Source organism: Neopelma chrysocephalum, unplaced genomic scaffold (assembly GCF_003984885.1).
Source record: "Neopelma chrysocephalum unplaced genomic scaffold, ASM398488v2 Primary Assembly neopelma1_83, whole genome shotgun sequence".
In the NCBI taxonomy this organism is placed as follows: Eukaryota; Metazoa; Chordata; class Aves; order Passeriformes; family Pipridae; genus Neopelma; species Neopelma chrysocephalum.
The window spans coordinates 1,769,126-1,792,489 of record NW_020897745.1 but is presented as its reverse complement, the minus strand read 5'-3'; the positions used below and the strand labels follow the sequence as shown (position 1 = coordinate 1,792,489).

Here is a 23,364-nt window from a genome sequence, read left to right as displayed (position 1 = left end):
TTTCTCAGAAGAAAAAAACATCTTCTCAGCTCTGCTTTCTGAGTTACTGCTTCTGCCTCTTTTCTTGCAATTTGCTTGTGAAGCCTGAAATCATTAGATACACAATACGTATCTAAAAACCTCCCTCTGTACATCAAGTCCCACAAGCTGCAGTATTGCCTGTGAGTTGAAGGTGCCTCAATTGATGAGCAGATGAAGGAACAAGGCATTGACATAAATCCAACACTGAAACAAGCAACTGTATTTTAAGGATGGCATAAGGCTTTCCAGGGAGTGATATTATGGTTTGTCCATTACTGGTAAGGAGAGGTAATGAGAACATTCAGCTCTTTATGGGGAGCATATGGCAAGCTGGCAGCCTCAGTGGTTTGTTAAGAGCAACTAGTACTTTGGTATCCTTTTACATGTAAATCCTCAGTGTTTGTGCTGAATCAAGACATCTCTCAGTTAATCTGTCCTGACACTTCAGCAATCAGGTTTATCTTGCCAGGTCAGCAGTAGATTTCCTTAACAGAACGGAGATATGGATCAGGTGAACTTTTCCAATCAACACTGTGAAAGCAATGTGTTGCTGTCATTCTAGGGAAGGAAACCTTGTGTTAAACCTGCACATCTTTGCAGACTGCAGTCCTGAACTCTCTCTTGTACCACCATACCGCAAGGAAAATACACTTCTCCCTCAGACTCACCTCACTTTTTGAACAGTCAAGAGGCTTCCTGCGCTTCATTTTCTGTTCAGGTGTAGTGAAAGTAAGGATGTCAAATCCCTTGAAGCATTTTCCTTGTGAAATATAGGACTTTAGTAAAGTTAAAAAAATTGCTTTTGCTAACTACTTGCTGTCTCATGCTTTTTTACAAACAGCTTCCTGGCCAAACTGCAAGGTGATCAATGTGGTCTTTCAAAATCATTCTTCAGTGGCAGACAGTTTGCATAAATGAAAGTTAAGGACTCAAGAACCCAAAGCAATTTAATTTTTTATGTGCCAAATGAAACACAATGGCTTTTCTATATTTACCGTATTAGATTTTACTAGGTCCTTGAAAAAACAAACTCGCAGAAATTAATTTCTTGAAAACAGCTTATTTACCTTCAAAGGAACTTTTATAGGAATTTTTAACTAATAGCTACATTTATTATTAATTAGCCAGAACTGTGTAGCCCATTGATATCTTAAACAGCTGACTTTGACCTTTCAACTGATTTCAGTCTTTTCATAAATCTAATTAAAACATAACAATTCTCATTAAAGAATTTTTTAAGTAAAGAGACTTCCTAATTTATATAGAATCAGAAATATAGTAATACTGAGAAAATACAGTATTTTTTGAAAGAGGATGGTGCCTTTTTAAATCTGAAACACTTTGGAAAACAGAGCATTGGGGGACTTTTTCCAAAACTCCGAGACCTGACGATGTTCCCCAAAAACAGGCAGCAAGAAGCAGATCTGCAGCTGAAGTACAATGACCCTTTTTTTTGTTTATGGAATAAGAAGGGGGAAAAAAGGAAAGAAAGGAAAAATGACTCTGCAGGTGTTTCTCAAAATGGAGATTCAAGAAATATAAATACTTACAATTCTTGGCTCAGCAAAATACTTGATTCATGACCTGGAAGAAAAATCTAAATATTTCTGTTTTTTTGTCCAGTTACATGAGCAGACACAACAATTAAAGAAGGGAAATGACCCCTGGTGTAATTTTTAAATGAGAATTCTCATTCATGTTTGTAGAATAAGCCTTTTCTACAGTAAGAGAGAGGAATGTGTTGATATTTGTTCCACTGCATGATGCCAAGGACAGATGTTGGGCTTTAAAATAAGAGGGGGAAGGATGAGTTAAGTCTTCAAGGATCTGGTAGATGGGAAGGAGTTGCTTGTCTTCAAAACCATTTAATCTGAACAAATAGACCACAATTTTATGGAAGATGTGTTTCTCTATTAGATTTAGAGATGGGTAAACAGTTACTGGCTTGAAAGAAAAGGTGAAACAAATCCTACTTGAGACCTTGTCCAGCTTTATCATACAAAGCTTAAGAAAACTCTGCCTGTGTTAAGGATGTGTTAATCTTGTCTTACAGATGGAGCTCATCTTGAAGTGTGACTGAAGCCAATGAAACTGCTCCAATCCAGAGTAAATGAGGAACTAGGGTATGTTTCATGGCTTTTGAAAAAACATGTTGGCAGATCTGATCTTCATTGCAAAATACAAAACTACAAATCAAAAAGGCACATGAATACATAACTTTGGAAACTGCTAAAGGTCTCAAGCAAAACTGAAAAGGAACAGAATTTTCCTGAGGCAGAAGCTTTGTTAGGTGATGTCAGGGCATGCCAAGAGTGCAGAGGACTCTAAATTCTAAAAGGAAGTGTAAAAATGACTGATATCCCTCTGAATCATACAGCCTGCAACTAATAGAAAATTTATTTGGTCTTTTATATTTACTTATTTTTTATTATTATTGTTATTTATTTTTTCCCTCAGTGTTCTGAAAAGCAGACCTAATGGGATGATTTATACTATGCTCCCAGTTTTAGTTACCTCACTCTGCACGTATTGCCATTCTATTTTTCTCATGAGGGACTGCTGTGAGTGGGACGAGCCAAGACCAACCTCTCCTGTGAAGGGCTTGAATGTGCTGCTGATCAAGTGACATTAACTTAGTAAGGAGAGATAACATATCTTATTAGACCAAGCCACATAGCAGATAAAAACCCAACAGAACCACAACCAAACTAAATCAGAAAAGCCTTCTGACAAACAACCTCTTTCTTATAAAGCTGTTTATAAAGGAGAGCTGATGGGCTGCATGTTCAGATCTCCATTTTATACGTTTGTGTCCTGATGTTGTGATCCATGATGTGACAGTTAATGTAGGGTTAAATAGTAACCTTTTTTCTGGATTGTGATTTCTTATAATGATTTCCTCCTCCACAAACTCATAATTTTCTTTTAATTCCCTTATGTAATGAGTAAAATGAATATTCACCTACCTGAAAGTAATTTTATGATGTTAGAAGGCTTATTACCTAATGTTTGTAAAGCACTTAGAGGCTCAAAACTGCCGTGTATTGTCATTATTGACAGTAGAAACAATTCTAGTGATGAATACTACTTTTTCTTGCTGAAAATGGGCTCTAATTTAGATTAATTGAAACATCTTTTTCATGTTAACATGAAATCCTGTAGCTATCGAGAACTGAAAATAAATGTTTTAATGTTTTGTGGTATTTATTGGTAAACTTCTTAGGACTGAGACTGCATTATACATATTCATCTATTACCCAGGATTGTGAATCATGTCAGAGTCCCTTGGTGCTCAAATGGTAAAGAATATTATCTGGTAATTATATACAATAAAAAGTTTGCAATATTCCCTTTATAGTGATTTGACCCCCATAACTTCTCTAACTTAAATTAAAAACGTATTTATTAATAGTCACCATGGAGTGTCACCACAAGCTTTTTATACACTATAAATAAGCCATGATTAATTATCTTTATGCATTTGATACACTGTAATTTGTTTAGGATTAATGGACTCAGCTCCTCAGTAAATGCTGAGTTCTTCCATATTTCAGCAATGTCTAATCCATTAGCTGCACTAAAGTTTATCTGTAAGAATAAATCAATGAGCAGATGCTTATCAGGCATTGTGCTATTCAAATAGTTTACACTCAATAATATCTGTAAAAAAACCTCCTGTGTAGTTTGCCACAATTTAAAGGAGAGTTGAATTGCCTGAGGTTATGTACCAGGGGGATTATTTTCTTTGGTATACTGTCCAAAAAATTATAAAATGTGTGTATGTAGCTCCATTCTTCATTGACTATTTATAATGTCATTTTTATGTTTGCAGATATTCATAATTCTGGGGAAAAAACCAAAACAACAAAAGCAGGGAAGGCCACATTTATTTATTTTTAAATCTTTCAGGTTTAAATCAAGAGTTTGCATATGGGAAAAAAATCACATAAAATTTATATGAATGGTTAATGTATAAAAATATAGAGAGGAGATGAAAATTGGATAATTTTCAGTGCACCAGGGAAAGTGCTCATATTTCATATCAAATAATATAACAGATGCTGTCATTGAATGATAGCTATTCAATATATTATGTGCTCATTAGGTTTATTTGCTATGTATCACATATGAACATGTTAAATATCAAAAACTTGTCCCAAAGCACAAGTGAGCTAAACAGAGGAAACAAGGAAGGGAGAGGGAGATGAGATACTCTACATTTGTTATAATAGTATTTTGGCATGAGCATAGACTTGCCAATTTTTGATTGCAGTATCTGAATATTTTATTTTGAATTAAAGATTACTGTGGCTTGGAAAACAGTTCCTATGAAACCCTACTCTTAAGATAGGGACAGGTGTGTGAGAAATGGTGAAGGACTGTGGAGAGAAGAAAGGTACAACTTTTTGGGTTATTCCTTATTTATGCAACTGGGAGACACAAAATTTTTAGGACAGGTTTCTGCTTGTATCACTTTTCCCCACAATGCCTTGCTGTGCTTTTCCAGACTTGCATTCTGCATATGGATCCAGCAAAAACAAATGCTGACAAACTCCTGGGTATATCAGGAGGAGTGTTTTTGGTCCAGCATGACAGAATCATGTCTGGAAAAGGGAAACATAGTACAGTGACAGCTGCTAGTCAGCTTGTATTACACTGACTGCTTCTTACAGCATCTGCAGAGCAGCATTGCAGGACCTTGGGTGGAAATTGAAAGTAGGTACTGATGTCAGTCCAATGCTGGCTGTAACTTTATAGACAGCAATAATGACCCTGAAGCACAAAATTTATTTTATCACCTGCCTTTTATAGAATTTGGCCCAACAGCTTTGTAATTTAAATGCATAGGCTTATGATCAAAATAGCTCCTAAACCAATGAGATGTTGGCAAAGACATAAATCCAGCACATACCCATTGGTTCACAGCTTTACAGAGGTATAAAAAAGGGCCTCGGAAAGACTAAGATGATGTGAAAAAAGTGTAGAGTCACTGCTCATGTCCTGATATTCCTGGCAGAGTGTTTCTCACAAAGACCAGGAAACCAGAACCACCCAGAGAATTTTTCCTATGAGCAAAAAAATAATTAATTGAGAATAAGAAGGAGAATTAAAAGTTTCCCACAGTGTAAAAAAAGAACTTGAGGTATTCTTTATGCTCCTTTGAAAACTGGAGGAACAAAGGCAACATCTCATTCCTTCATGAACTGGTCTCTCTGCAGTGAAGGAGTCTGAGCTGGCTGTCAGGGTTGTTCCTTGCTGCCATAGGCAGGTGAATGAAAAAAAGAGTAAAGTGAAGAGGTCTTTGACTCTTGTAGGTCCTTGGTTCTTACACTCTTCCATACCAGACTCAGTGTAGCTGAGCCATCAATGTGGAGTTTGGGGTGAGACTCATCTGAAGCAATAAAAGTAGGTTTCCAATTGAGGATGGCATGGATTCCTTGCTCAGTTCTATTGTGTGTGCTAATTAAATCTTCACGGAGTCTAAAGGGAGTTTAGGGAGACTTGCTCAGGTGTTGATCTTACCTTTATCAGGATGAAGTTGGTGTGAAGTTTAAGCAGCCATTTGGGTTCTCTCTATAGTCTTAGACACGTGTTGAGATGTATCTTGCTTTGCAGGGACTGAATGCCAAGTTATTGGGTGGCTAAATTTGGAGGTAATTTATGCTACTGCAGACTGAGGCTGACGAGGTGTTTAAAAACCCCAGATTTAGATCTGTGTTCAGTAGCTCACACTTCAGTTCTGGGAGCTTTGTGCTTTTCTTTGATGCCAATGAAATTACTGTCTCTTACAATGCACTCGTGCTTGGCCTTGATTTTACATACCAAGGAAGGACTGTGAGTGTCAAAAATACTAGACTCTGTCTTCCAGAAGAGTATAAAAATATCCAGCCCATCCATCAAGCTGGGCGCAGCACAACTCAGTTTGTCATGACAACAAAGTAATCTGAGAGCTTGCTGATAATGACTCTAATAAATGCCTTGGTGCATGAGAGGCATATCAGCAAAATGACAAATTGATAAAAGAGAAGGTTACACAGGAATGCAAATAAAAAGCTTTCAGTCTGTGTCAAGTATTTCTTCTTGCCTGGTAATAGCTGAATAGAAAGGAAATGAAAGAAATTCTCTTGACTGCAGGATCAAAACCACACAGAGAGAAAGAAACTCTTTACCTCATGTGCAAGAAGTGCTTGACATAAGTGCATCTAGAGCACTCTGAGGAACAAAAGGGGTTTGCTTTAACTGACTTGAGGTACCTAACCTTGGCTCCAGAGTTAGGAGTCATATATACATTCAGTAAAGCTTTCAGACACCAATTCAGGCATCAAGGTGAGATGCTGGAAGCAGAGAGCGTGGCTGTCACACACTCTGCTCAACTGAAGGTACTGCAGAAACTTAAGGATATGAGGCAGGTTAAACTGAGCCAAATTAGGTGTTTCACCTAGGCTCAAGAATCCTAAAAGAACTATTTAAATATTTTCATATTTTTCTTCTGCTTCAGAGTTAAAAAAAAATGTTGCTACAACACCTTCTATCCTAACTTTGGGTTATTTAGACAAAGCTCTGGTCATGCCTGAGCCAGCAGGGGACAGTGTGGTGTACTGTTCATAAGGTTATCAGGAGGCTGATCTCATCAGTGCACAACTCTATGAAGAAAGCAAATGTTTAGCACCCAGAAGACACATGCCAAGATGGTATCGAGCAATGAAGAAAAAATATGATGTCAGACTCTTTTAAATTTTTGGAAGAGATTTGAAGTTTGAATGTGCAGTGAAGCTTCTCTTGCACTCTTACACTGCATTCCTTTCCTTTACCGAAGACAAATGTGCTTTCAGCCACAGCAGATGTGCATTCAGTCTTTTTTTTTTCTTTTAGGACAACTGAAATGATACTTTTGTTGACACTTCGGTGTGATAGGTTTTTTAATTAAAGGTTTTTAATTTGGTTTACTTACACTTACCCCTGGTGGCCTAGTGGTCAGCATGCAGGACTCTCACTGCTGCGACCCAGGTTCGAATCCCAGTCCCCCCGGGCAGATGGAACCCGTTAGCCCTGTGAGGCCATCCATCTATGAGAAGGTCACTCTAAACAAACCTACGTCCTGAGGACCTCACTGCCATTGTCCAAGCTTGCTTGGCCCCGGCAGATGAACCTTAGGATTAAAGGGTGGGCTCAGTTCAGCGCAGGCTGTGTCTCACCTAAAAAATCCATTGCGCAGGCTGGAAAGGTAAAAGACCTTTCCCAAAAATCTTCGTTCGCGAAGACTGGCCATTATTATACTTACAGTCTTTGAAATAGTATTTCCATTCCTAAAACATCTAATATGTATATATATATTACTTCTTTAGAAGCCTTTTGTAATCTACCCTTTATCTTCTAAATCTCCTGAAGACAGGGGCAAGCTGTTATCCACCTCTTTTGCACCTTGATCCTCCTTTCCAAAGGTAATTAGTCTCCTGAGAAGCCCTAACTACGAATGTACTACGTGTAATCTACCAACTGTCCTTAAAGTGCACTCAGATCCAGAGGAACTGAGACTTCACTGTTGAAAGGTTCTGCAACTTTGATTTTGGTAAAGGTTGTTTGGTTCCCCCCCTTCCCTCTGTTTCTTTTCCATGTTTTGTTGTGGAAAGGTAAGAATTATTTTCAAGTTGTTGAAACGTTAGGAAATTCTCTGTGGGAAAAACTTCTTGGTTTTAGTACAGATTGCATTGATTTAGTCAAATGTACTAGAGAGACAGTAAAAACTTCTAAAGCCTCTCCATACTTTTCTCGTTCCAGATTTCATATGGGCTCCGTTTTAAAAGCAGAAACACCACTTATAGTTTGTGTTGCCCCATCTTCCTAGGACAAGGAGAGAAGCCCTTGCCCTCTAGCAATTATTATTTACAGTATTCAGCCTCTTTACGGATTACTCCGTTTTCAAATATAATTAAATATAACTGAATATTTGTTTAGTTCTAATGAACATCTGGGATGCTGCTTCCTTCTAAGATTCCAGAAATTGTGACTCGTTGTCATCTAACACCTGGGAGAAAAGGCATAAGGTGGGAAGGATCAACAGATGGTACTCCAGGAGTATGAACGATCCTGTAGCCTACTCATACAGAGCTTTATTTAGCTCCCTGCCTCTTTTTGCAGCTGTACCTGCCCTGTCAGCATCCAGCTGTCAAACCTGCACCCTACCAAGCTCAGCCTCTGTGTTTAGTCTTAGTTACCACCTCTCCTTCCCTCTCTGCACATTGGCAAAACCACCTGATGTGTGAGGCTGTGAGATTGTGTATACCCAAAGATATTAGAGGAGGTATTAATTTGTTCCAGCTCAGGAACCCTGTGATCTGCCCCACAGTTCATTTTTACTCCAAGTTTTTTGAATGGTTTGATGGTTTCATCTGCAATAGTTTCATGGCAAGGGGGTGGAACTAGGTGATCTTTAAGGTCTCTTCCACCTCAAAACACTCTGTGATTCTATACATTTAGCAGATACTACTAATATCATCTTATTGCTGAGCAAGTAAGTGGAAAATTACAGGGAATGAGTTTCCAGATGGATGTCTAACTAACAGTTACTGTTTGTACCATCAATAAAGTTTGTAAATAAAGTAGAAGCTTTACATTTGCTGAAGTCCTGAAGCCCAAGGAGAGACCAGCTCTCTGTCTGAGGAGACTTTCAATCAAGTAGGATAATCCTTCAGATGCCTGTGATTGATTTTCATTGCCCAAAGCCTATGCTTGTTGTGTTAAATAATGTATCTGCCCTGCGAGACAGGCAGTAATTCTCTCTCTGCTGGAGCTAAAAGTGTTGTATCCACCTCCCAACTGGGAGCAACACACTCCCTCTACCAGTGTTAGACACAGAAATCTGGGGCAGATTATAGGAAAAAAGTGAGCACACAACAACATTTCCTTTGTGCATCCTCCCAGCTTTCAGCAGTGTGCAGCTTGGTTATTAATGAAGTTTTCTTGCATGAGTCCATCTAACTTTCTTAATTAGGCTCTCCATAGCCTCCTGAAGCAGGGAGTTGACCAGTTTAACTGCTCACGTGGAATCAATCAGCAAAAACCAAAAAATAGAGCACATTGTGTGCTGGTGGATACAGGAAAGAATCCTGTAGGCAAACCATTCTGGTGCCCTTGACGAAGGACACTTTATCCAGTTATGCTAAATGGAGCTATGTATGAAAAAGAATGGGATTTAGCACTGTTAAGACATCTTATTCTGGTCCCCTTTGGGCATTAACCCAAAGTTTATGGGGAAAATATATTGTCCATGTGTGGTAAAATATCTTAACTCTTCTGCATGTCCCACTGCTGCAAAGTACAGCAGTGAGAAACTTAGGTTTTAGTGTCTATTATGGGTTTTTTTTTCCCTTCAAAGTGGAAGTGAAAACAGGGAAGTAATTCAGAGATAATTTCATGATCCAAATTACTTTTTGTGCATATATAGCAAAGTACACTAATATAAATTCTGAGCTTAGACTGGATGGTTCACTGAGAAACAGTTTAATTTATCACATTAATTATGTAATTAAAGCATGAAGGAAACAGTGGTTTAATTGAATACAGGCAATGTTTATTTGTTCACACAGGTATTTTGCATCCTTGTAAATTCATCAAATGAAGAAAATGTTTGCATCTCTTTAATTGGAGGGCCTAATTTATCCTTTTTTTAACTACCTCCAAATATATAAAAGTTGTTTGTTTATTCATGCATGGAAATTGAGTAATTTCCTTCTTAGAAAAAGGTAAAGAGTGCAGGAAAGTTAGTTCTTATTGTGGAAATCTGTACAGAAATGCAGAACATACATTCATTTATCTCCCTCTATAATTGTGCCATAAAGTAACACATGCTTGGTTATAATTCTAAAAGAAAATCTTATCTGTAAACCATATGCTCCACAATGCCCTTATGCAGATTGTTATTTTTGTCTGACAGTATTCAAGTCAACCATTTTTTTAAAAAAAACTCACAAAGCAGTATAACATTTTGCTTTTTGCTTTCATCTCTCACACATGCACATACAGATATTTGACACTGCTGGCTTCTGGTGGGATGCATGAACTTTTGTGGGATATGGAGTACAGATGACCTTTCAGCTTCATTATTGTACAGTTCATTTTACTTCATTTATACTATTATTATTTTCAGTTATACTAACCAGGCTGGCATTACCTTGCAGTTCTGCTCTTTTATTCTTTCTGCAAAAATAAGATTAAATTATTAATCTAAAAGAATTTACAGCAGGAGGGGTTTGGTTTGTTGTTTTTTCTTGTTTTCCATTTTTGTGTTCGTTATTGATTTGATTTAAATTTTCCTGTGGAGACAGTAAAATATTTGAAAGGGCAGATCAGAGAACTGACATGAGTCCCTTTGGTTCTTTCTCCACTCCAAAGCCCAGTCTGCAAAACATGGTTTTAAACAAATAACTTGAGGCTTATGATTGCTTTCAGTGAGGCTAATGATCTAAATTAAGTGACTTACACGAATCGGTCTTGTGAGGATGCAGGACATGCATGTAGGAAGTGAGATGGGCACCTCAGCTGGTAACAGAGATAAATGAACTCCTGAACTCACTGTCTGATTATCTCAGCATTCTTGTGCAAGCTTTTTCTTGAAAGGAACGGGGTGGGAGAAACTCAGGGCAAGATAAGGAACAAGATCATCCTCAAGAATCGCTGCCACTCATATTGCTGGGTTCAACCATCACAAATTATCTTTTACTTTTTCTATTCATGCTTTTTTTCCCTCCTTATTTCTCCCTTCCTCACATCATATCCTACACGTTTTCCTTTTTTCTTCCTGTCTCATTTCCTCCATATTCTCTTCTGGTCACATCTGGGATTGTTGTGAGGTAGAAGCTTTCCAGCTTTAAGACTTATCAAGTCTCTAAAGTGATACCGAGAAAGAATGAAACAAAGTGAGGAGCTGAGACACCGTAGAGTCTAAAGGCACCAGGATGTGTATTTGAGAAAACAGCCTCAAGTTACACCAAGGAAGATTAAGATTGGATATGAGAAAATATGCCTTCACTGAAAGAAGCATTGGAACAGCCTGTCCAGGGAACTGGTGGAGTCACCATCCCTGGAAGTGCCACAACCTGTGGATGTTTAGTGGTGGCCTTGGCAGTGCTGGGTTAATGGTTGGGCTTGATGATCTTAGGGGTCTTTCCCAGCTGTAATGATTCTACGATTCTGTGATTCAGACTCAGCACTCCACGTCTTCCCTAGCATTTGAAAATCTTGATAGAGCTCATGTTTGCCAACTGATTAATTAATAGCTAAGTAAGAAGTGGCATTTTTATTGTTGGAGTGCCCATCTGGGATTTTTATGAATAATGGTTGTTAGTTCAACAGAATTCAGGTGATTTGGTAATAAATATGAACTCTGTGGATGACAAAGTGATGTGCAGTCACGCATACAGTCAGATGCCTGCCTCATAAGAGGTACCTGTTCAACAAAATTAGTTTTAATACAGGTGCAAAGCCATGTCTTTCAGAGGAAGGAATAAAAGGCATTCTGCCCATGTGGAGGACCATTTTTGGGAAATCAGACAGACTGAAAAGTGGCTTTAGAGTTGGTGTTGTCAAGCAGCTCTGCCTCAGCTGTCCACAAAACTATGCAGCAATAAAGGAACATGAAAAATCCCTGCTTTTACAAAGAGATAATTATTCAATAAACAAAGTTACCTCTTAAAATAACCTTGTTGAGGATGAAAATGGAATATTGCATCCAGTTCTAATACCCTTGTATTATGTGTGGTACTATCTCATTTTCTGTTCCAGTCCTACCTATGCAATCAGTATCCTGTCTATCTTCCCAAAATGCACAATTTTATTTTACTGAGAGTCCATTTCAACCCAGACCTAAAATTAGGGGCAGATTCAGAGATGCTCTTACTTTCTCTAAAGTGTTTCACTAATCACTCCCTGATGGCAATAAAACAATTGCCAGGGAAAACACAAATGTAATAATATTGTCACATAAATGAAAAGGTGCCACAAATGAAAGCATTTACAGATTATTTGTGTGCTGAAAATACTTGAGAACAGACAAGTGGCAATTGGTTTGCAACATCTCTGCTGGGAAACTCCATACAATTATAATTAGTGCTCTGACTCTTATTATTCTAACTTGGTTGGGAGATAGACTGCAAATGACTTTTTAATGGCTTTGGTTGTGAATTTTTCCTTTGTTATCAGACCATAACAGCAACAAGAACAGTATTCTCACTCTACTCAATCTGCCAAAGTGTCCTTTGGACCAGATGGTTTTGGCTTCACTAAACTAAATTTAAATCATTAAATTATTGCATTGTATCCCGTGTTATCATCTTGGCAGACCTGGCAGCTAGAAGTTGGTTTCCATCAGTAGCTTTTGGTCCAAGGTAAAAATTTACTCAATAGGGAATGATTTAAGTCTATCCAGTTATTTGCTTTATTGGTACTTCCTTCTACCACTCATTCATATTCCCAACTTCATCCAGGCTCTCCTACAATGCAGGATAGGTGATTATTGTTTTTGTTGGGAAGCGATGGTTGGTGTTGACAAAACATAGGATCAATAAAGAATTGTAAGTGATCAATTCTCTATTGTTCTTCTGTTCCTTTATGTTTCCCAGAGTTAGGTCACCTGGGGAAATAGTGGAGATAAACAAAAGATTAAGGTAGTTAGGAAAAATGAGGGGAGTAATGAAATTCTAGTCCTTTGACAGATATGAGTGGAACATCAATAATGACTAAATGCATTTGCAGTGTTTGCTGTAATAATCTAAATAACATAATAAGGTCTCCTGTTAATAAAAAAGATTGAAAAATATTAAGAACACTTTATTGTAACAAAAATTAACAATTTCTATTCATTTTCATGTATTTATAGTACTATATTAGTCACCATAAAAATGTGAATGGCTTTAAAAAGGGATTTTGCTAATTTTTTTCTTTTTCTGCTATATAAGGAAATCATTGTACCTTTATGATAATTGTAAGGGGTTTTTTTTAAGAAAATTGAAGAAAACAGAATGAAAAATCCTACCCATCTTTTCAGTGAAGAGCATTTCAAATATCGTTTTATACACAGTGTGGAAAAAAAACAATTAATGCAGGCTCTGAAATCAGGAATTAAAGAGACAAAATAACAGGACAGAGATAAGCAGTTGTGAGGGGAACTAAAATACTAGCATGGGGATGAGTGCAGTAAATGAATAAGACTTGGTTAATGACACAATAAAGAAACTGAGGAGTAGAATGGGGACGGCAATCTGAGAAAAACTCATTTTGTGAAGAAGGATGGAAAAGTTCTAACAGAGTGACCTATAGCTCAGATATTGACTGGAGAAGACTGGAGCATATTGATCACCAATCCACTTCAACACTGAATAAGCACCGAAATCAGAAGGTGGTGCTTTTTACATTTGGTTAAACAAAGGCTAAGGATGTTCTGGAAAATTTAAAAGTGAAAAGTAAGCTGCACTGAGGGTGAACTTGATTTATGCTATATAGAAATAGGTAAATTTTTTTATGTGCATCCAAGATCACAGGATCATAGAATCACAAAATTTTTTGGCTTAGAAGGGACCTTAAAGACAGACTAGTTCCAAACCCATTCCACCCCTTCCAAACACCTTCCACTAGACCAGGTGGCTCCAAACCCCATCCAGCCTGGCCTTGAACACTTCCAGGGACAGGGCAGCCACAGTGTCTCTGGACAAGGTATTTGACTGCAAGTGACTGAATTTGTGGACAAAGAAAATTAAGAAAGAAGAAATTATGAAAACCTTCCACTTAAATTCCCTGGACTGAAGAATCCACATATAAATCCAACTTTCAACCAGTTATAATGGCAAACAATTCATGATGATCATATTGTACCACTGAACATGCTGTAATTGCATGTGATCTCTCTGAATTCATCCTAATTTTTGTCGATGTGACATAAAAATGATATTCCAGGATCTCCAGGGTCACCCTTCTAACTCCTACCACCTTAGTTTTCTCCATCTTGAAGTCAGCAGTTCTCTGCACCAGTGTGGGAGAACGTGAATGCCTCTTTAATGTGGAAAAAGAAAAAAAAAGGTTGTGTGGAAAATTAAGGCAAGAAGAAATTAATGAAAATGCAAGTAGCAGCAGTAATTAAAGCCTCTGTCTTTATAAAGATACTCAATGTCCCCATTCACTTCTTGCTCATATTGCCTGCCCCTTTTCCATGGCATGTGACCATATGTTTAACAATTAGCTTGGAACAGATTTTTCTGTGCAATTTTTATTGCCCTTATGTCAATCCTAGGCTGTATTTTGCATAAAATTAGTCAAAAAATCAGTGGAAAAAGAAAGTATAATTTTAATTGCAAATTAAAGTGCTGTGATCAATATTCCAAACATGCTGAGCTATAATATCAGAAACCGTACTAAGAATAACATTTATATGCAGCTATTCCTTTCTGACAGATTTTCTGCCTAAATACCATGCCCAGTAAGAAAAAGAAGACAAACAGTGAAAAATCTCATTCTGGGAACACACTGTGTGATCAGGAGAACAATGTAGAAATCAAAGATGTCCCTGAGGGATATGTTTGTCTGAGTCAGTTCAAAACCCTTTAAACTGGTCTTTCAAAAGAACATGATGCTCTTATTTGTTCTGTTTTGCAGCAATGTGCTGATTAATGCTTGTGCAAATTTTGAGAAAACTAGTTTGGCATAAGGATTTGCTTTCCTTCACCCCTTCTGCTCCCTCTTTTTTTTCTTTTTTTAATGGACTCACAAGCTGACTAAGCCAAGATCAAACTTAAAGAGGACACTCAAAGAAACTTTGGTGCAAAAGGAGGTAGCAAATGCTGAGGCTTCTGTTGTTGTTCCTTAGTGGGGGAAGGCAGAATTGTACAGCTGTGTCATAGCTCCATATTTATAAAAAATAATTACAAACAATCTTTCACTGACACAAGAGATTTCCAGATTTGGAAGGGATTCCTGGGGATATCAAACTTCCCCTAACAATGTAGGCAACTATGTCACAGAATCATAGAATCATAAACACATAGAATCAAAAATTAATAGAATCCTAAACACATAGAATCAAAAACTAATAGAATCCTAAACACATAGTATTGTAAAATCATAAACTCATAATCATAGAAGCACAGAATGATTTGGGCTGGAAGGGGACCTCAAAGATCATCTAGTTCCACCCTCCTGCCATGGACAGGGACACCTTCCACTATCCCAGGTTGTTCGAAGCCCCATCCAACCGGACCTTGAACACTTCCAGGGATGGGGCAGCCACAGCTTCTCTGGGCAACCTGTGCCAGGACCTCACCACCCTCACAGCACAGAATTTCTTCCCCATATCTAATCAAAACCTGGTCTCTTGTCAGTGTGAAGCCATTCCCCCTTTTCCTGCCATTCCAAGTCCCTCTCCAGCTCTCTTGTAGCTTGTAGGCACTGGAAGGGGCTCTAAGGTCTCCCTAGAGGCTTCCCTTCTCCAGGCTGGACACCCCCAGTTCTCCCAGCCCATCTCCAGAGCAGAGGCACTCCAGCCCTCTGAGCCTCTCCGTGGCCTGCTCTGGACTTGCTCCAGCAGCTCCACATCCTTCTGATGCTGGGGGTCCCAGAGCTGGACACAGCATTGCAAGTGGGGTCTCACCAGAGCAGAGAGGGGGAATCATCTCCCTCGACCTCCTGGCCATGCTGTGGGGCTGCAGCCCAAGATACAGTTGGCTTTCTGGGATGCCATTGCACATTCTTCGAGGAACAAACTTAAAGGCAGTTGCACAGCAGATACTACAGAAAAATGATGTGCTCTTTTTAAGTATTGACCTCACAGTCTCTGCTGGCTAGGGTGTTATAAGTACTATGGTGATGATCTCACATAAAAAAATCTCCACTGAGCAGCAAACACCTAGCAGAAGAGGTGAGAATAGAGGAATAGAGTCCTTCTTCTAGTTCAAAATATCACAGATATTTTTAATGAAAACCTCACTTTGCCAGAGGACTGATGCTGCATATAGCAAACTTGCTGCTCCACTTTTTCTCTGCCCTGATCTTTCCAGTGTAAGCAATGAGATTCACAAAACAACTTCTTACATCACAGCAGGAGTGGGAAAAAGCTTGCTTTAAAATACAGCATGTTATTTCATCTCTGTGTGAGTCAAAATACTAGGAAACTTACTTTCCTGCAGAATATTTACCTGCCTTGGACAGAGTTGCAGGTTTTAAGTAAGTTTTGGAGAAAAAAATCTGCAGTGTGACATCTCCCACAGTGAAGTGCTCTAAGAACATATTGTGAAGCATTGTGAAGGGGAAGAGAGTAAAATGTGTCATCGTTTAAAAAAACAAAACAAAAACCAAAAAAAAGTTACTGGGAAAACTCAGCAGGAAAATGTAGATACTATTTTGGGTGGAATGGAAAAAAAATACAGGAAATACGAGCAACCAGGTTTAGTGGATGATGTCCTTACCCAGACAGGGGGGTTGGAACTAAATGATCTTTTGAGGTCCTTCCAACCCAAAACATCCTACAGTTTTATGATTCTATGACTCTCTGACACAGTTGCCTAAACTGTTATGGGAGGTTCAATGTCCCCAGGATTCTATGATTCCATGATACCACTTCTAGTTAATGCCTAGGGCACACAAGGATTGACTCTGCTCACTGATTATGGGTCTCTGTTCCTCTGGTGGCTGGATCCCACAGAAATTTTTGTCTAAGATACAACTGGGGACATCTGAACTGAGGCAACATGCCAACTGCCAAGGTGCCACATTAAAACCCGCTGGGGACCCATGTAGAGGTGCTGAACATTTGATTACTGGGGAGATTTAAGCTTACTGGGAGGTACACAGACTCACTGGTTAGGACAGGGCTAAAATCAAAAATATAGATTGAAGTCTTCATTTGTGGATGGAATTAAGCAGGAAAATGCTGTCATTAGCCTTGCAAAAAGTTGCTCAGGTGTCTGGACCAAAAGGAACTAGTGCAGTCAAGAAGCCAACCAAACAAAAGAGTGAGTGGCAGCATGTTTAGAGACTGTTGTGAAAGTCAGGTGGCCAGAAAGACTGTACAGCAATCTCAGATATGACAAATGAGAGACATTTCACTCTGCCTGTCCATTTTTCTACCTCTGAGAGTGGTGTTTTGCAAAACATCTGCCAGCACGAAAAGCGGGGTCTGTTCTGCTCTCCCCTCTGCGCTTCTGCTGCTTCCCTTGTACTGTGCCTACAGACACAGGAGCTTACAGAGAGAGGATGTGACCTGAGTACAGTTTGGGATTGTACAGCTGAAAGGTCCTCTGCAGATACAAAAGCTTTGTGAGCAAAATAAGAAGAATAGAAAGAACAGCTTTGCTGTGCCTTGTGTGCTGTGAGCAGGAAGGCACAGGAGATGAAAGCTCCCTCTGCTCTCCCCAGGCTGTGTGTGAATCCAGTGCTGCAGCTGGGTGGGAACAATGTGCACAGTGGAACAGTGGGTGCAGAGGAGGCAGCATGTGCCCTGTGTGTGTTTGGAGAGGTTATACTTGCACCTAGCTCTGCTCTTATGTTGGTTTGCCCAGATCAGGCTCTAAACAAGTCATCACAAATGATCGAGTTGACTCTTCTCAGATGAATAGTGGCATCAATATTCTGGGCTTGCTCTTCCATTGCAAATGTAAAGTAAAATCTGTGTGTGCCTTGTCTGTGGACTTCTAAAAACATATGACAACAGCTGTGGAAAAAGAATGAAAGTGGCTCACCAGGAAACCTCAACATCTCAATCCCACAGTTGCTGAGCTTGAAAAAAATATGGTAAATGATGATGTTACATACTGAGAAAATGTAGCTGTTTTAGTTATTATTATCTATAGTAATACAAAAATATAAATATATAAAGATATGACTTAATATATTTAAGGAAAAAAAAGAGAAAGAAAGAATAAAAGTAGGTAGTGGAGAGGAAAGTTATCACTGCCCGTGGATCCAGCAAGGGGACTTGTTGCAATTTAGGTGTCCATTGGTGGAAGTGATGGTCTCAGCCTTGATCCGTTGGGAGTGGGGGAATGCCATGGAACATAGAGTTCAGAGGGTTGATAAATGTTCTTGTTTACATGGGAACACCCAGGCGCCTCCCCTGGAGGGAGTTTTACACCCTATGTTGCAACACTGTGGATCATGTGCAGTCCTCTGGTGGTGGGCGCACACCCCCTCTGCACCTGGGCTGGTTCCTTGGAAACCTGCCCTCAGCAAAGGTGATTGTTTGAGCCATTAACCATTGACATTTCAGTCTCTCACAACTCTTTACAAGAGCATGCAGTGTCAGGACAAAGGGGAATAGGTTCAAATTGGTAGAGAGTAGATTTAGAGTAGATATCAGGAAAAAATTCTTTACTGTGCGAGTGATGAGGCACTGGAACAGGTTGCCCAGAGAAGCTGTGGCTGCCCCAACCCTGGAAGTGTTCAAGGCCCGGTTGGATGGGGCTCTGAGGAACCTGGTCTTCTGGAGTGTCCCTGTCACAGCAGCAGGGTTGGAACTAGATGATCTCCAAGATCCTTTTCCAACCCAAACCGTTCTATGATCCTATGATTCTGTTAAGGAATACATATAGTCCTGGTAGCTGGGTGTGCAGCTGCAGTGAGAGCTGCAGCCTGAGCTCTGGGGGGCTGAAGCCTCAGGCAAGAGACCTTGAACTGCTGACCCTTTGCATAACAAAGGGCACGGGGACCTGTGGCTCCAGCCAGGTGAGGGACACTGAGAGACATGTCAGGAGACCAGGACCCCAGACTTTCCCACATTTGGACTGCTAGGGTATAAAAGTCCAGGGGTTCATTTGTTCAGGGTCCCTCCTCTGAGTCATCCAGCTAGAGATGTTATTCTGTTATTGCACCAAGATTAAAGTATTTGAAGGATCTTTGCTTCTGTGACCCTGCTGTGGGAAACCTGATGTTGAGCTGTTAAGGAAACCTGGTCTGACTGTGTGAGTGTGGTGTGTGCAAGGAGCCAAGCAGGGCACCTGTGGGGTCACTGGGGCCGCTGCTGCGAAGGGACCTTGGTCCTAGTGCAGGTACTGTGAGTGTGACTCCTGGAGTGACTCCTGGATGATCTGACGGGGGAGTTTCCTTAACAACTCCATGATTCCCCTTTTCGGTTAATTTTTCAGAATTCCACTTGAGGAAGCAGCTTAATCCCACTGTTCTTCATGCACAGAACTAACCTAGGGGGGTTGGCAAACCTGCAAACACCTGTTAGACCTCAATGGAAAAAGGAGCCAAGGAAATGTCAATTTTTATTACAAACTTTTATTTTCACATGCCATTCACGCTGCTAATGGGATAAGGCTTTCTTGTTTCTTGTCTCTCTCTTCTTAAAGGCAATGGCTGCTTCTTAAAGCAATAAGATTTTTCTTAATAAAGACTCAGCCCATAATCTTGAAAGCTTAGGGGTGAAGTTTAACCACTTGGAAAAATGACCTTTTGTACTATTATGAGAACTAGATAGCAGGCTTTGGTGCTCGAATTTTGTTCCTCCTCTATCACAGAAAACAATTCAAAAGCTTTTGCTCAGTGTGCTGTTTTGGGCTGGGGGAGAGTTAATTTTGAAACTGGGACAGAGCATATATAGGACAGGTGATCCAAACTGGCCAAAGGGATATTCCACATCACAGAAAGTCATGCCCAGTATATAAACTGGGAGACTTACCTAGAAGGGGGCAGACCTGGGTTTGCAAACGGGGATCTTGCATGGGTCAGCAGTTGGTGAGCGACTGTACTGTGCATCACTTGCTTGGCTTTTTTTCTTTCCATTTTTGTTATCTTTAATATTTACCATTACTACTATATTTTACTTTGTTTTCAATTATTACATTTATCTAAATTATTAAATTATTAATTATTAAACTTATCCAAACCTACAAGCTTTACTTTTGATTCTCGTTCCCATTCCACTGGGGTGGGGGGAAGAGAAGAGGGTTGAGCAAGTGGCTTCATGGACCTTAATTTCCACCTTGGGCTTGAACCAAAACAGGGTATGTGGGGGAGTTGGGAGCAGACACAGACAGGACTGCTGACCCCAAGTGACCAAAGGGGCATTCCTTACCATATGTCCTCATGCTCAGTATATAAAGAAAGGGGCAGAAGGAAGGAGGAGGGACCTGCCAGACATCTGCTGGAAACTCAACTCACTGGCAAGGAGCCAGCCTAGGAGGTTCTTGGAGTTTGTGGGAGAGAACTTCCTAGAGCAGCTGTACCTCTTCTGCCAGGCAACCAGCGACAGGACGAGAGCACTTAGTCTTAAACTGCACCAGGGTAGGTTTAGGTTGGACATTAGGAGGAATTTCTTCACAGAAAGGCTGATTAGACATTGGAATGTACTGCCCAGGGAGGTGGTGGAGTCACCATCCCCAGAGGTGTTAAGGAAAGACTGGACGTGGCACTAGGTTGTGTGACATCCAGGGATGGTGTTCAGTCATAGGATGGACTAGATGACCTCAGAGATATTTTCCAACCTAATTGATTCTGTGATTCTGAGGGGACATTTGGAGTTGCAACGTTTGTCTTCCCATGGGCAGGCAGGTGTTCACCCATTTCCAGGGAAACTGGGCTCCGTCACCAGTAATGGTGACTTGGGAAGGCAAATGCTGTGACTGCAAACCTATCCCCTTCCTCTTTCTTCTCCCCTTCTCTTTCATATACTGAGCATACTGATCTGTTGTGCTGTCCCAGCTGTGTGTGCTCCCAACTCCCCGTGCAGCCCCAGCCCAAACCAGCACCTGGGAAAGCTGCCGCTGCCTACTGGAGGACCAGGAAGGTGCCTGGGCTGCCCTGCTGCACTGCAAACATCAGCACAACACAGAGCTGCACCTCGGAGGGTCCAGACAGCAGAAGCCTGCAGGAGTGGGGGGAGGGCAGCACCCGGAGCTCCCAGTTGTGCCACTGGGGCAAACTCTCCCAGGCTGATCCCACCAAATTTTGCATCCAGCAGGCAATTTCCTCCACATCTAAGTAGGAGCCCGTGCAGAGGGTGGATAGGAGGGTAGAGCTATGGTTGTTGTCGGAGGGGTGGAGAAAACAAAACACATCCCCTGTCCCTGAGCATGTGCACTCCAGCATGACACGGATGTTGCAGCACCTCTCTGGCAGGTGCATCCCACCATACAGCTCCAACCTGAAAGAGTGCCCGGGGGGCGGCTTCAGGAACACGACCAGCAGGTACATGAGTCGGTCCTCAAAGACATTCCAGGATTCATGGATACCATCCTTCCCAGTGGCTGGGTACATCTCTGGCATGGAAGTCTTCTTGCAAATCACCCGGCAGATACGGAGGAGGTCACGCACCAACTTCTTCACATCCCTGCACATCTCAGACAGTTCCTGTGTTGGCAATACATTGTGCTCAGAAAACATCCGAACACTGGAGTGGTGTCCCTTGAGGTCCTTCTCCTTCCCAGTGTCATCCTCCTCCTCCTCCTCGCTGCTGGAGCTGTCCCGCTCAGGGTGGCTGCGAGAGGCAAGATGCATTTGCCAGGCCACCCAGCAAATCTCAGCGAGCACGGCTGCTGCAGCGGTGCAAAAGGGCCAGCGCTGCAGTTTGGGAAGGAGTGAGGCTTCTTCCAGGGGGTTGGTCAGCTTAACGTCCTGCCAAAGCCATGTCATCACCGGATCCAGAAAAACCTCACGCAGCTTCAGCCACCGGGCCGTGGCCACACTGACTATGCGATCGTGCATCTTTCCGAGCAGGATGGCCACCACAGCCAGGAGGAGTGTGATTGCCACTGCCATTTGTGAAGGACTGAAAAAAATTATGAACGTTATTACTGGTTAGAAACAACTCTGTCTGTGTGGGAGGGGACAGATGGGGTTCTGCCAAGGTGGAGTGGTGCACTACTCCCCCCCCATAACCCATCCTTCTTGAGAGTTTCTTGTGCAGCAGTCAGTCACTGGCACACCAAGAGCACTACCCAACACCACACCCCCTGGAGCCCCTAACCCAGCCCCAGAATGGCTGGCACACTGAAAGCCCCACCAGAGCAAATAAAACCAACACCACGTGGCCTTCACGTTGGCATGGCCCTACTGTTCTTGGACTTCTGGTAGCTGATTCTGTGCTGGATCTAAAGTGGTAGCTATAATTCTCTCTCTCTCTTTTTCTTTACTTCTTCCACTTCTCTTAATTTCCTTTTCTTGATACTTGGGTAACTTAAACCTGGATGAGTTGGAATTTGCTAAGTCAGTGCTTTGTGAAACGCTTTAGGTTGACTAAATGTTTGTTTTAAACTTTTGTCAAGTTCCCTTATTTGGTAAAGTTTGCCAATAAAAGTGTGCTATTTTGACCCCTTGAAAAGAGTCGTAGCATTATTCCTGTGTGCGGCCTCAAGGTATAAAAGAGCTGAAGGCCACTTTAATAAATCCATCCAGTGGGTTTCGGGGCCTTGTATCTTTTTGACACAAAACCCCTTCAATGAGCTCATGAGAAGAGCCTGGGGTCTTACACCATGGCCTGGAGGACATAAGAGAAAAGTTTGCTCAGCGGCTCGGGGTGGGAGGGAGCATGGGGATCGAGGCTTGAAGGGAAGGCAGTGCCTGGCTGCAGACAGCACAGGGCCCATCCTGCCCCAGCCCGGGGCCTCCTTGTCAGCCCCTGGCTGGGCTGTGCCCCGGCAAAAGGCAAGAGACACCCAAACAGAGTCTCCTGAGGCCCCAAGCCTGCCACACCACAGCATCCCATGGAGCCAGGGGCAGCCAGCCTATCCCCAAAGCCTCTGTGGCACCTCTGGAAGCCCTGAGGTCTTCTGCCCCCCACGCCTGAGAGCGGTACTATACACTGCCCTGAGGTGTTCAGCCCTCACTCAGTGTTAGAAACCTCCTGGACATCATCCCCACCCCCCATCCATCCCAGCCTTCCCCCTGCATCTGCACTCACTGATTACCAAAGTCCAATTGCCCTGGGGCTGCCTGCTGTTGTCCTTAGGGACAGTTCCCATTGTGACCTGTCCTATGTGATGTCACAGCCACCACAGACACATCAGCCACCCAACAAGCCTGGCCCTTCATCCCCACCCCCCTGCTCAGTCAGTTCTGGGCATTATCACCACAAGTACAAAGCCAGCAACAGGAGCAAGCTCCCATGGCTTCTCCTGACAGTGTCCAGCCTAAACCACACTGATTTCCATCTGCTGCCTTGTCTGTGCCCTGTGAAAGGGCAAGAGTCACTTGAGCAGAGTCTCCTGAGGTCCCATCCCAGCACTGCCAAGGCCACCACTAAACCATGTCCCTTAGTGGTACATCTACACAGCTTTTATATGCCCTCAGGGATGGTGACTCCATCACTGCCCTGGGCTGCCTATTCCAATGCTTGACCTGCCTTTCAGTGAAAAGTTTTCCTTA

The 23,364-nt window shown here is 41.4% G+C and overlaps 1 protein-coding gene and 1 long non-coding RNA gene across 5 annotated transcripts; both read right to left on the bottom strand.

Annotated features, from left to right (window-relative positions):
• Positions 1 to 12,430: 12,430 nt before the first annotated feature.
• LOC113971418 lies at positions 12,431 to 13,125 on the bottom strand. Its single transcript, XR_003535544.1, has 2 exons — positions 13,052 to 13,125; positions 12,431 to 12,649 (listed from the first exon to the last, which is right to left on the bottom strand). It is a non-coding gene; the product is annotated as an uncharacterized LOC113971418 (long non-coding RNA).
• Positions 13,126 to 19,340: 6,215 nt separating this feature from the next.
• LOC113971421 (inositol 1,4,5-trisphosphate receptor-interacting protein-like 1) lies at positions 19,341 to 22,520 on the bottom strand. Of its 4 annotated transcripts, none has more exons than XM_027691303.1 (2): positions 22,004 to 22,520; positions 19,341 to 21,769 (listed from the first exon to the last, which is right to left on the bottom strand). In XM_027691303.1, the coding sequence occupies exon 2, from the start codon at positions 21,757 to 21,759 to the stop codon at positions 20,770 to 20,772; it is 990 nt and encodes a 329-aa protein (XP_027547104.1). In that variant the 5' UTR covers positions 21,760 to 21,769; positions 22,004 to 22,520; the 3' UTR covers positions 19,341 to 20,769. The 4 variants fall into 4 exon arrangements, with proteins under 4 accessions (XP_027547104.1, XP_027547103.1, XP_027547102.1 ...); XM_027691302.1 differs by having other exon boundaries at positions 22,025 to 22,520; XM_027691301.1 differs by having other exon boundaries at positions 22,055 to 22,520.
• Between the last annotated feature and the right edge of the window lie 844 nt (positions 22,521 to 23,364).

What these genes read in the sequence shown, in the direction of transcription:
- LOC113971421 (XM_027691303.1), bottom strand. Translation starts at nt 21,759, where the DNA reads ATGGCAGTGGCAATCACACTCCTCCTGGCTGTGGTGGCCATCCTGCTC.